The sequence below is a fragment of the Procambarus clarkii genome, chromosome 70 (assembly GCF_040958095.1).
Source record: "Procambarus clarkii isolate CNS0578487 chromosome 70, FALCON_Pclarkii_2.0, whole genome shotgun sequence".
In the NCBI taxonomy this organism is placed as follows: Eukaryota; Metazoa; Arthropoda; class Malacostraca; order Decapoda; family Cambaridae; genus Procambarus; species Procambarus clarkii.
Window position 1 is genome coordinate 21,022,684 of NC_091219.1, and position 12,109 is coordinate 21,034,792.

Genomic DNA, 12,109 nt, shown 5'->3' on the forward strand with positions numbered 1-12,109 from the left:
ATCCAAGTTCTCTTGTTCTATTGGTTTTCATTGTAAACATTTCCGCTTTTTCCACCCTGTCAATCCCTCTAAGTATTTTATACGTCACTATCATGTCCCTCCTTTATTGCTTCTTTTCTTGTGTTGTTAGGTTTATTACCTTCTGTCTCGCTTTATTCCTTATCTCTCGCAATTCTGGGAGGAGCATTATTGCAAGCTTCTGAACATTTTAGAGTTTTCTTGTGTGTTTCTTAAGATTGGGCTCCACGATGGGGCTCCACGATGGGGCTCCATGATGGGGTTGCATACTCCAAAACTGGTCTTACGTAGGTGGTGTACAGCGATATAAATGCCTCATTATTTCGGTTTCTGAATGATGTTCTGACTTTTGCTAATGTATGCTGCTGCTGCCGTTATTATTTTTTTATGAGCCTCCGGTGTTAGGGCTGTTGCTGTGTCCACTCACAGGTCTTTTTCTCTAGTCGCTACGAAAAGGAGGTTACCTTTCATCGTGTACTGTCCTTTGGGTCTCCTGAAGCTTGTCCCCATTTCCCATCACCTTACACTTGCTGGTGTTGAACTCCAGTAGCCATTTCTCGGACCAACTTTGCAGCTTGTTTAATTAAATCGTGTATGTATGTATGTGTGTATGTATATACACGTATTCCTGTCTTAGTAGCCATATCCACCTAACTGTTTTCCAACAGAAGTAAAATACATTACCCGTGTATAAAAAAAGGAACATCAATGCTCTCAACCTTCACTATAACTACAATGATTACAAAAAATAAGAATAGAAGATCTGTCACTATGGGACTTGCAGTATGTCTTTCCAGTGGCCAGGTGTGACACAGTGCCACAGTCTAGTGACACAGCGCCACAGTCTTCTGACACAGTGCCACAGTCTAGTGACACAGTGCCACAGTCTAGTGACACAGTGCCATAGTCTAGTGACACAGTGCCACAGTCTTCTGACATCAGTGTACCAGGGGTGTGACCATGACATTTCCAGGTGGAGTAATTTATATGAATCCCATTACGGCATAGGCCCCAATTTACCACATTTACATAGAAAAAAATTCTGTATTACAATACCTCACAAAGATTTCTTCGCAGCTGGAAATTTATTCTTGAGATAAGAGAATGAAGGAATCCCTCACCACACTGACGGTCTGATAACGCAAGACAAGAAAGTCGTTTTGGCTATTCGTATGGGAAAAAACTCTTGGTGTTCGCAGACAAGTAATTTATTCTCGAGCGCTGCTGGGGATGCCAGCAGGAGGAGTGCTCCTCCCTCCAGTGGGAGAGGAGCAGGAAGAGGAGCAGGAGCAGCAGGAGCAGGAAGAGGAAACGCCGAAGGAGGAGAAACGGAGATAGACGGATAATGAGAAGATTAAGAGAAGAAGAGAAGGGCAGCGCAGCTGACGGGTGTGCAGCTGGAGTATGTACACCCGTCGTGTTGGTGCTACAAGGAAGAGGGAAGGGCAGCTGCAAGAGCCACCTGGTAGGGCAAGACAGGGCAGCTGGTGGAGGAAGAGGTGGTGCAGCTGACTGAAAAGCAAGTACAGCTGACTGAAAAGCAAGTACAGCTGACTGAGAAGGAGGTACAGCTGACAGATAAGGAGGCACAGTTGGTGGGGGAGAAAGCACAGTTGGTGGAGGAGGCAGCACAGCTGGTGAGGGAGGCAGCACAGCTGGTGGAGGAGGCAGCACAGCTGATGGAGGAGGAGGCAGCACAGCTGGTGGAGGAGGCAGCACAGCTGGTGGAGGAGGCAGCACAGCTGGTGGGGGAGGCAGCACAGCTGGTGGGGGAGGAGGCAGCACAGCTGGTGGAGGAGGCAGCACAGCTGGTGGAGGAGGCAGCACAGCTGGTGGGGGAGGCAGCACAGCTGGTGGAGGAGGCAGCACAGCTGGTGGGGGAGGCAGCACAGCTGGTGGGGGAGGCAGCACAGCTGGTGGGGGAGGCAGCACAGCTGGTGGAGGAGGAGGCAGCACAGCTGGTGGGGGAGGCAGCACAGCTGGTGGAGGAGGAGGCAACACAGCTGGTGGGGGAGGCAGCTGGTGTTGTCATGGCGCCTTCTTTATTCAGTGCATCGATTCTCCCAGCAGCGACCCACTCGCTGAGATGAGGAGTTTTGCTTTTCCGGCTTTATGTCGCGGGGCTTTATGTCGCGGGGCTTTATGTCGCGGGGCTTTATGTCGCGGTGCTTTATGTCGCGGGGCTTTATGTCGCGGGGCTTTATGTCGCGGGGCTTTATGTCGCGGGGCTTTATGTCGCGGGGCTTTATGTCGCGGGGCTTTATGTCGCGGGACTTTATGTCGCGGGGCTTTATGTCGCGGGGCTTTATGTCGCGGGGCTTTATGTCGCGGGGCTTTATGTCGCGGGGCTTTATGTCGCGGGGCTTTATGTCGCGGGGCTTTATATCGCGGGGCTTTATGTCGCGGGGCTTTATGTCGCGGGGCTTTATGTCGCGGGGCTTTATGTCGCGGGGCTTTATGTCGCGGGGCTTTATGTCGCGGGGCTTTATGTCGCGGGGCTTTATGTCGCGGGACTTTATGTCGCGGGGCTTTATGTCGCGGGGCTTTATGTCGCGGGGCTTTATGTCGCGGGGCTTTATGTCGCGGGGCTTTATGTCGCGGGACTTTATGTCGAGGTGCTTTATTTCAAATAGAGTGAAACTGGAATCCCTGTCCTTCGAGTTACTGTCTGTATACATAAGCGACCTATGATAACTTATCCTTCAAGGAAGGTATTTCATATGGTCGTAATACACATTTGCTCTCACTTATACAATTCAAAGACTATTTAGATATCGATAAAGTGATAAAATCAAGTTATAAATAAAACAGCTTAAATAAATCCGCAGACAACTGCACGTATACATACATACACATACAATCATGCATATATGTATATGCACAACTTTGCATATGTTACACTTAGCCTGGCACACAGGCGGGGACACTGAGGGGGGAGGATACACTGTATAGATGCAGTGTCTACCCGGGCGACACTGCATCAGAGGATGACCAAGATCAATGCTCCAGCAGCTGTTATAGGAACTGGGGAGGGAGGACCTCTCAGCAACACTGCAGGTCTCTGAGAGGATGAAGGGAACACACCTGTCACAGCAACACTGCAGGTCTCTGAGAGGATGCAGGGGACACACATCTGTCTCAGCAACACTGCAGGTCTCTGAGAGGATGAAGGGGACACACACCTGTCACAGCAACACTGCAGGTCTCTGAGAGGATGCAGGGGACACACATCTGTCTCAGCAACACTGCAGGTCTCTGAGAGGATGAAGGGGACACACATCTGTCTCAGCAACACTGCTGGTCTCTGAGAGGATGCAGGGGACACACACCTGTCTCAGCAACACTGCAGGTCTCTGAGAGGATGCAGGGGACCACATCTGTCTCAGCAACACTGCAGGTCTCTGAGAGGATGCAGGGGACACACACCTGTCTCAGCAACACTGCAGGTCTCTGAGAGGATGCAGGGGACACACACCTGTCTCAGCAACACTGCAGGTCTCTGAGAGGATGCAGGGGACCACACCTGTCTCAGCAACACTGCAGGTCTCTGAGAGAAAGAATATGACAGGAGATAAAAGACAGATAAAGAATATGACAAGAGATCCAGCCAAATGAAACAGTAGATAAGACTAACATAATAAAAAAAAAAAAAAGAAAGATGAGAAAGTTAAAAAAAAGAATGAGGAAAGAGGAAAGCAAAGAGAATGTGATAAGGAAAGAGAGGAGCAAGTAAGGAAGGATACGAACGTGAGCATCTAACATCTCCCCTCAACAAGCATCATAAGCCAACAAGCCCAGCATCCGTCACCTGCTAAGTGTTCCCTTCAAACTTGCTCCAGTGAAAAAGTTCCTTACCTCTAATGGGGGAAATTTGCCTTCCACGCGCCGTGGGTAAGTTTGCCTAAATGTGGGAATTAAAGGAAGGGAGAAGGAGGGAACAGGAGGTAAAAAAAATTAAAAATAGTAAAATATGATCCTATCTCATTTTATGTAAGAGTGTGAGAGACAATGCTCAGGGGTAGACAACACCCGCCAGGGGTGGGATAAACACCTGCCAGGGAGGACCAACACCCGCCAGGGAGGACCAACACCCGCCAGGGAGGACCAACACCCGCCAGGGAGGACCAACACCTGCCAGGGAGGACCAACACCCGCCAGGGAGGACCAACACCCGCCAGGGAGGACCAACACCCGCCAGGGAGGACCAACACCTGCCAGGGAGGGCCAACACCCGCCAGGGAGAAGGGATCACTGAGGGTTGCACCGTAGGTGTCCTCAGGGAGAAGTGAGGTGTTGTAACGGGTCACTGGAGCACAAGACTGGGTCGTGAGGAGCGGGTCCCCAGCACACACCACTGGCTGGAGTCGGTCATCACAATGTCCGGGTTTTATGGAGCAATAACTACGATTCATTACCCGGTGAACTGTGTAGGTCGAACACGCTGCGGTCGATACTGCACCCACCCAGCCAGCCAGCCAGCCTCCTAGCCAGCCAGCCAGCTCCTAGCCAGCCAGCCAGCCAGCCAGCCAGCTCCTAGCCAGCCAGCCAGTCTGCCGGCCAGCCAGCCAGCTCCTAGCCAGCCAGCCAGCCAGCCAGCCAGCCAGCCAGCCTCCTAGCCAGCCAGCCAGCCAGCCAGCCAGCCAGCTCCTAGCCAGCCAGCCAGTCTGCCGGCCAGCCAGAGAGCCAGACAGGCTGCGACTTTGACAGCTACTGGCCGCGTAAGATGATGAGGGACGCTCTGTTGTTGGGGATTGATTTAGGGGGGGGGGGTGTCATTGCAGGGTAGGTGGAAGGGATTGAAGGTGGAGGGGATTGAAGTGGGGGGAGGGGGGGTAGCTGAGGTGGGAGGGGGATGGACGTCGTCCTTCGGGAGACGAAGGCGAGTCCAGCTTCAATTCAGGAATATCCCCTGGTTTCAAATGTCACTCCACAGTTGCATAATGATGTCCCTTCCGTGTCCGGTGACTTCATGACGTCCCTCCGTGTCCGGTGACTTCATGATGTTCCCTCCGTGTCCGGTGACTTCATGTCCACTCCGTGTCCGGTGACTTCATGTCCACTCCGTGTCCGGTGACTTTACGATGTCCCCTCCGTGTCCGGTGACTTCATGTCCACTCCGTGTCCGGTGACTTCATGATGTCCCCTCCGTGTCCGGTGACTTCATGTCCACTCCGTGTCCGGTGACTTCACGATGTCCCCTCCGTGTCCGGTGACTTCATGTCCCCTCCGTGTCCGGTGACTTCATGTCCCCTCCGTGTCCGGTGACTTCACGATGTCCCCTCCGTGTCCGGTGACTTCATGTCCACTCCGTGTCCGGTGACTTCATGATGTCCCCTCCGTGTCCGGTGACTTCATGTCCACTCCGTGTCCGGTGACTTCACGATGTCCCCTCCGTGTCCGGTGACTTCATGTCCACTCCGTGTCCGGTGACTTCATGATGTCCCACCGTGTCCAGGGACGTAACTATAGTCCTCACCGTACGTACCGTGACAGTGACATCTTACTATGCGACAGAATATATTTTCCAACTCTTTAACTCGCGTGAAGAATCTATGTAAATCTGCCGGACTCCTTCCACGGTCTTAATCCCGCGTTCCTGAGGCTCTCAGGCGTCCCGGACGGGGTTAGAGGAGTCCGGAAGGACAGTACAGGTCGTGCGGGATAGGAGGCGTGTTCCAGGAGTCCCAGGAGGGGGTGGGATGGGTGGGATTGGGTGAGGGGGGACTCATTAAGGGAACGTCAGGAGAAGTTAGTGTCTACATGTGCGCGTCGGACCAATCTCGCTTATAATACCGTTTTTAACCGAGGGGGTAAGAATGCCTTGCATAATTGTTTGTTTGTTTGGCTACTGAGAGGGCTTATGTACGTGCGTGTGTGTACTTACCTAGTTGTGCTTGTGGGGGTGCTTGTGCTACACCCTAACCATCCCTGGCCAGTGTTGCAAGGCTACACCCTAACCATCCCTGGCCAGTGTTGGAAGGCTACACTCTAACCATCCCTGGCCAGTGTTGGAAGGCTTCACCCTAACCATCCCAGAAGATAAATAGTGTGCAGCCAAAAAAATAAATGAAGTTATTGTTCACATTCCTAAAGCACTTTTCCCATGATCAGTTCCTCTATCTCTCTCTCTCTCGTTGTGGAGAGCCAGGGAGAGACAGGCTCAGCGCCAGATCACTTTACTCCATTACACATGTGACTGAGGGACAGGCTCAGTCCCTCAGTCACATGTTTCAGTCCCATACACAGTTTCAAATGTAGATATGATAGAGTCCAGTAGACTCAGGAATCTATACACCAGTTGATTGACGGTTGAGAGACCAAAGAGCCAAAATCCCCCTCCCCCCACCCTCGACAAGCACAACTAGACGAGTACAATCAGATGAGTACACGGACTCAAGACACAATATAATTCAAGTATTAAACACTGTGACAGTAACGACAGAACAATAGGCAGGAACATCTCGTTCAAATCACCGGCCCGATTACATTGATGCTAAAAAATTCTCAATCATTTCTTGTGAGAGAAAATATGGGCGTGAATATTAATCTCTAAGACAAAAGACCTCTTTACATTTTCTCAAATATGTTGGTCCAATTAAAAGTTTCGTCGACAAAATCTGTGGTCAATTAAAACTTTCCAATGAATCATCAACTGCCGAATAGTAATTTTACAGAGAACTTTGATCAATATTGCAGGCCAGATGATGGAAGTTTGGTCAATATTATTGGCACTTACACTCATACAGACTGACACACACACTCACACACACACACACACACACATACACACACACACACACACACACACACACACACACACACACACACACATTCCGTGACTTTCATTAGGAAGTGATGTGGTGGAGGCTGACTCCATACACAGTTTCAAGTGTAGATATGATAGAGCCCGATAGGCTCAGGAATCTGTACATCTGTTGATTGACGGTTGAGAGGCGGGACCAAAGAGCCAGAGCTCAACCCCCGCAAACACAACTAGGTGAGTATACCATTTCAACCGGGTACTAAAAATTGCATTTGCAATATTTTCTAAAATAAGAACTGTATTAAACTGAGAATATGGATGTTCTTAGTAAGGTTGAATATGCAACTGTGGCGAGGAATTGGTATCTCTGAAGACAGAGGAGGCTTCTGGGGAAGGTGGGGTGGTATGCCACCAGGGAAGCCTACAAGCTGAGTGGTGAGTGGTATGAGTTAGGAATGAGTATAGCAATTGAACTTACTGTCGCTGTGAGAGGAAAACGTAGGAGATATGATCAACACATGCAAAATACTCAAGGCAGGTAATATGGCATGAATGGAACAGGAACAATTGAAAATATGTGGAATTTAAGTACACAAATGAGTTGGAAACATATGTACCTGTTGCATCTGTCACTTATCTCTCTCTTTCTCTGTCTGTCTGTCTGTCTGTCTGTCTGTCTGTCTGTCTGTCTGTCTGTCTGTCTGTCTGTCTGTCTGTCTGTCTCTCTCTCCCACTCCTCCATCTATACCATTCGCTCTACTCCAAATATTCTCTCACACTTAACATATAAATAACTCATCAGCGCACCGCTCCTCTAGCTTTCTCCTCTCCCACGTCTCTTCTCCCCGTCTCTCTGTACACCCACTCTCCCTCTTGTGTACCTATTCCAGTACTTCTCTACCTCACTCATTCATCTACACACTCTACCCCAACACCCACTACCTGCACCTACTCTCCCCAACACCCACTATACCTTCCCATCTCTCCCATCTACTCTACCTCTCTCCTCTCCCTTCTCTATTCCGCCAGTCATTGTCTAGGACTTCTGTTCCTCTTTCACCTCTCATTATATATTTAACTTTACTCCAGATCTCCTTTCTCACTGTCTTAGGGAGACATCTCTCACTTAGGGAGCCGGTGGCTGAGCGGACAGAACACTGTACACGTGATCCTGTGGTCTCGGGTTCGATCCCAGACGCCGGCGAGAAACAATGGGCAGCGTTTCTTTTACCCCGATGCCCCTGTTACCTTGCAGTAAATAGGTACCTGGTAGTTAGTCAGCTGTCACGGGCTGCTTCCTGGGGGTGGAGGCCTGGTCGAGGACCGGGCCGCGGGGACACTAAGGCCCGAAAGCATCTCAAGATAACCTCGAGAAGATAAGCTATCTACTTTTCTCCTTCCTGCTCCTTTCTTTCTTCTCCTCCCGTTCCTGTTTTTTCCTCTGTTCCGTAATTCCGTTTCCCGCTCCTTCCTCTCTTCTCTCTCCCTCCTTTCCCTCTTACTTCTTTCCCCTTCTCCTCTGCCTCCTTACCTTCTCCGTCCTTCCCCCTTCCCTCCTTATTTCCTCCTCTCTCTCCCATCTCCCTCTCTACTTATTCTCCTCTCATTTATTAACGCTTAACGTAGGTAGAAATAATTTCTACCTTCTCCCCCTCTCCCTCATCCCCTCTTCCGCCCTCTCCCCCTCTTCCCCTCATTCGCCCTCTCTCCCTTCCCTCTCCCTTCACGCCATTTGCTCCCTCTAGGGTGGCCTCTGGGTAATTGGGATGTGTGTTGTCCGTTCTATTGATTCTCCTGGTGACATTTTGCCCTCAGCCGTCGTCTGGGGTCTCAAGCCTAACATTTATGGTGTGTGGGGGCCCTCACTCTCGCTCCTTCAGGGGCCCCTCACTCTCGCTCCTTCAGGGGCCCCCTCACTCTCGCTTCTTCAGGGGCCCTCACTCGCTCCTTCAGGGGCCCTCACTCTCGCTCCTTCAGGGGCCCTCACTCTCGCTCCTTCAGGGGCCCTCACTCTCGCTCCTTCAGGGGCCCTCACTCTCGCTCCTTCAGGGGCCCTCACTCTCGCTCCTTCAGGGGCCCTCACTCTCGCTCCTTCAGGGGCCCTCACTCTCGCTCCTTCAGGGGGCCCTCACTCTCGCTCCTTCAGGGGCCCTCACTCTCGCTCCTTCAGGGGCCCTCACTCTCGCTCCTTCAGGGGCCCTCACTCTCGCTCCTTCAGGGGCCCTCACTCTCGCTCCTTCAGGGGCCCTCACTCTCGCTCCTTCAGGGGCCCTCACTCTCGCTCCTTCAGGGGCCCTCACTCTCGCTCCTTCAGGGGCCCTCACTCTCGCTCCTTCAGGGGCCCTCACTCTCGCTCCTTCAGGGGCCTCACTCTTGCTCCTTCAGGGGCCCTCACTCTCGCTCCTTCAGGGGCCCTCACTCTCGCTCCTTCAGGGGCACTCACTCTCGCTCCTTCAGGGGCCCTCACTCTCGCTCCTTCAGGGGCCTCACTCTCGCTCCTTCAGGGGCCCTCACTCTCGCTCCTTCAGGGGCCCTCACTCTCGCTCCTTCAGGGGCCCTCACTCTCGCTCCTTCAGGGGCCCTCACTCTCGCTCCTTCAGGAGCCCTCACTCTCGCTCCTTCAGGAGCCCTCACTCTCGCTCCTTCAGGGGCCTCTTGGCCCTCCCTGGTGGCTAGTGTTCCCCCCTGGTTATGGACCTTGCTTCTTCCTTATCTTGACGGGTCTCTATCGACAGCTCTTTGCGGTCAAGCTGCTCTTAGTCGCTAATTATCTGTTGCTCCATCGTTTTGTTTATCTTTGTTGTCCTTTATTTTTATTTCAGTGTCTGCACCAGGTGAGAAGTTCCTGTCACTAGTCCGGGTAGACGGACCTGGAGGCCTGGTCGACGACCGGGCCGCGGGGACACTAAGCCCCGGAAGCACCTCAAGGTAGCCTCAAGGTAGGTAGACAAACATCTACTAGGTCTACCACACATGGGAGGAGCTTTCTCCTCTACTGGTCTTGTCACTCGGGGGGGAAGCGGTCCTGCCTTTTCCACCAGATTTGTCACGCACGGAAACGAGTCGTTCCTCTTCCACTAGACCTGGGATTCATGGGTAAGAGCTCATTCCTCTCTAACTCTTACCTGGTAGGAATTTCCAGGTAGAAATCATTCCCTAGTTATCTCCTTACAGTGTGCGGGTTCTGTACTTTACTGATGGCAATATAGTACACTGTTGGCCCCCAGCAGTGTTGGACCCCAGCAGTGTTGGCCCCCAGCAGTGTTGGACCCCAGCAGTGTTGGCCCCCAGCAGTGTTGGTCCCCAGCAGTGTTGGCCCCCAGCAGTGTTGGTCCCCAGCAGTGTTGGTCCCCAGCAGTGTTGGACCCCAGCAGTGTTGGTCCCCAGCAGTGTTGGACCCCAGCAGTGTTGGCCCCCAGCAGTGTTGGTCCCCAGCAGTGTTGGACCCCAGCAGTGTTGGTCCCCAGCAGTGTTGGCCCCCAGCAGTGTTGGCCCCCAGCAGTGTTGGCCCCCAGCAGTGTTGGCCCCCAGCAGTGTTGGTCCCCAGCAGTGTTGGACCCCACTTCTTCCCTCTAGCCATAGATACTCTTCCACTTCAACCTAGGCACTGGCACTTGCCCTTAGAGCAAGCATCCCCCTCCCTCAACCTGTCTCCAAGCATCCCCCTCCCTCAACCTGTCTCCAAGCAACCCCCTCCCTCAACCTGTCTCCAAGCAACCCCCTCCCTCAACCTGTCTCCAAGCATCCCCCTCCCTCAACCTGTCTCCAAGCAACCCCCTCCCTCAACCTGTCTCCAAGCATCCCCCTCCCTCAACCTGTCTCCAAGCATCCCCCTCCCTCAACCTGTCTCCAAGCAACCCCCTCCCTCAACCTGTCTCCAAGCATCCCCCTCCCTCAACCTGTCTCCAAGCATCCCCCTCCCTCAACCTGTCTCCAAGCAACCCCCTCCCTCAACCTGTCTCCAAGCAATCCCTTCCTCAACCTGTCTCCAAGCATCCCCCTCCCTCAACCTGTCTCCAAGCAACCCCCTCCCTCAACTTGTCTCCAAGCATCCCCCTCCCTCAACCTGTCTCCAAGCAACCCCTCCCTCAACCTGTCTCCAAGCAACCCCCTCCCTCAACCTGTCTCCAAGCATCCCCCTCCCTCAACCTGTCTCCAAGCAACCCCCTCCCTCAACCTGTCTCCAAGCATCCCCCTCCCTCAACCTGTCTCCAAGCATCCCCCTCCCTCAACCTGTCTCCAAGCAACCCCCTCCCTCAACCTGTCTCCAAGCATCCCCCTCCCTCAACCTGTCTCCAAGCATCCCCCTCCCTCAACCTGTCTCCAAGCAACCCCCTCCCTCAACCTGTCTCCAAGCAACCCCCTCCCTCAACCTGTCTCCAAGCATCCCCCTCCCTCAACCTGTCTCCAAGCAACCCCCTCCCTCAACCTGTCTCCAAGCAACCCCCTCCCTCAACCTGTCTCCAAGCAACCCCCTCCCTCAACCTGTCTCCAAGCAACCCCCTCCCTCAACCTGTCTCCAAGCATCCCCCTCCCTCAACCTGTCTCCAAGCATCCCCCTCCCTCAACCTGTCTCCAAGCAACCCCTTTCTCAACCGACCGAAGAACACACAGGTTCAACGAGTCGAGTTCATTTGTTCATGACCAACCATAAATCAACGACACACAGACACTGAAGATGAGTCTTGATGACTGTGGCACGAGTGACAGGACATCTTGGAGAGGCATGACGAGGGGAACCAATCCAAGACTGTCAGTCTGGTAATAAACTAATCAGTGCAGACTTAGCAAGTTATGTTGACCCTAGGAGCCGTGATTAATTAAAAAAGTCAGAGTTAGATAGATGGCCCACACGGACCTCCTGAAGCTGTATACGAGACAACTCGCTCCAGTAATCTTCCTCACGAGGTAACCGGAACGATTTATTGGGCTTTCACTCAGGCAAGTGCACCTCCTTCATCTTGACAACCCAGGCTGCATGTAGGAGAACAATTCAACCAGTTGAAGCTCTGGAACACTTTGTTCCACTCTCGCAGGAGTGTTACTCCTGCGAGTGTACTCCAACCTCTGTACATGTACTACGAGTCACACACACACACACACACACACACACACACACACACACACACACACACACACACACACACACACACACACACACACACACACACACGACCTGTAAACGACCTTCCAGAGGGTAAAGACTCATTCCTCGCAATGTTTGCTGATGATGCAAGAATTATGAGAAGAATCCAAACAGATGAAGATAGACAGAGACTACAGAACGACCTGGACAAACGAGGAATGGTCTAGAAAATGGCTGCTAAA

The 12,109-nt window shown here is 52.5% G+C and overlaps 2 protein-coding genes across 3 annotated transcripts in view; both read right to left on the minus strand.

Moving 5' to 3' along the window:
* The window catches only part of LOC123775301 (leucine-rich repeat-containing protein 24), a 202,959-nt gene that overhangs the window by 99,430 nt on the left and 91,420 nt on the right, over positions 1-12,109 (minus strand). The window lies entirely within an intron of this gene.
* On the minus strand, positions 2,061-2,696 carry LOC123775229 (uncharacterized). The gene has a single exon (XM_069311530.1). It carries the CDS (start codon positions 2,694-2,696, stop codon positions 2,061-2,063), a length of 636 nt encoding a protein of 211 aa, XP_069167631.1.

What these genes read in the sequence shown, in the direction of transcription:
- LOC123775229 (XM_069311530.1), bottom strand. Translation starts at nt 2,696, where the DNA reads ATGTATACAGACAGTAACTCGAAGGACAGGGATTCCAGTTTCACTCTA.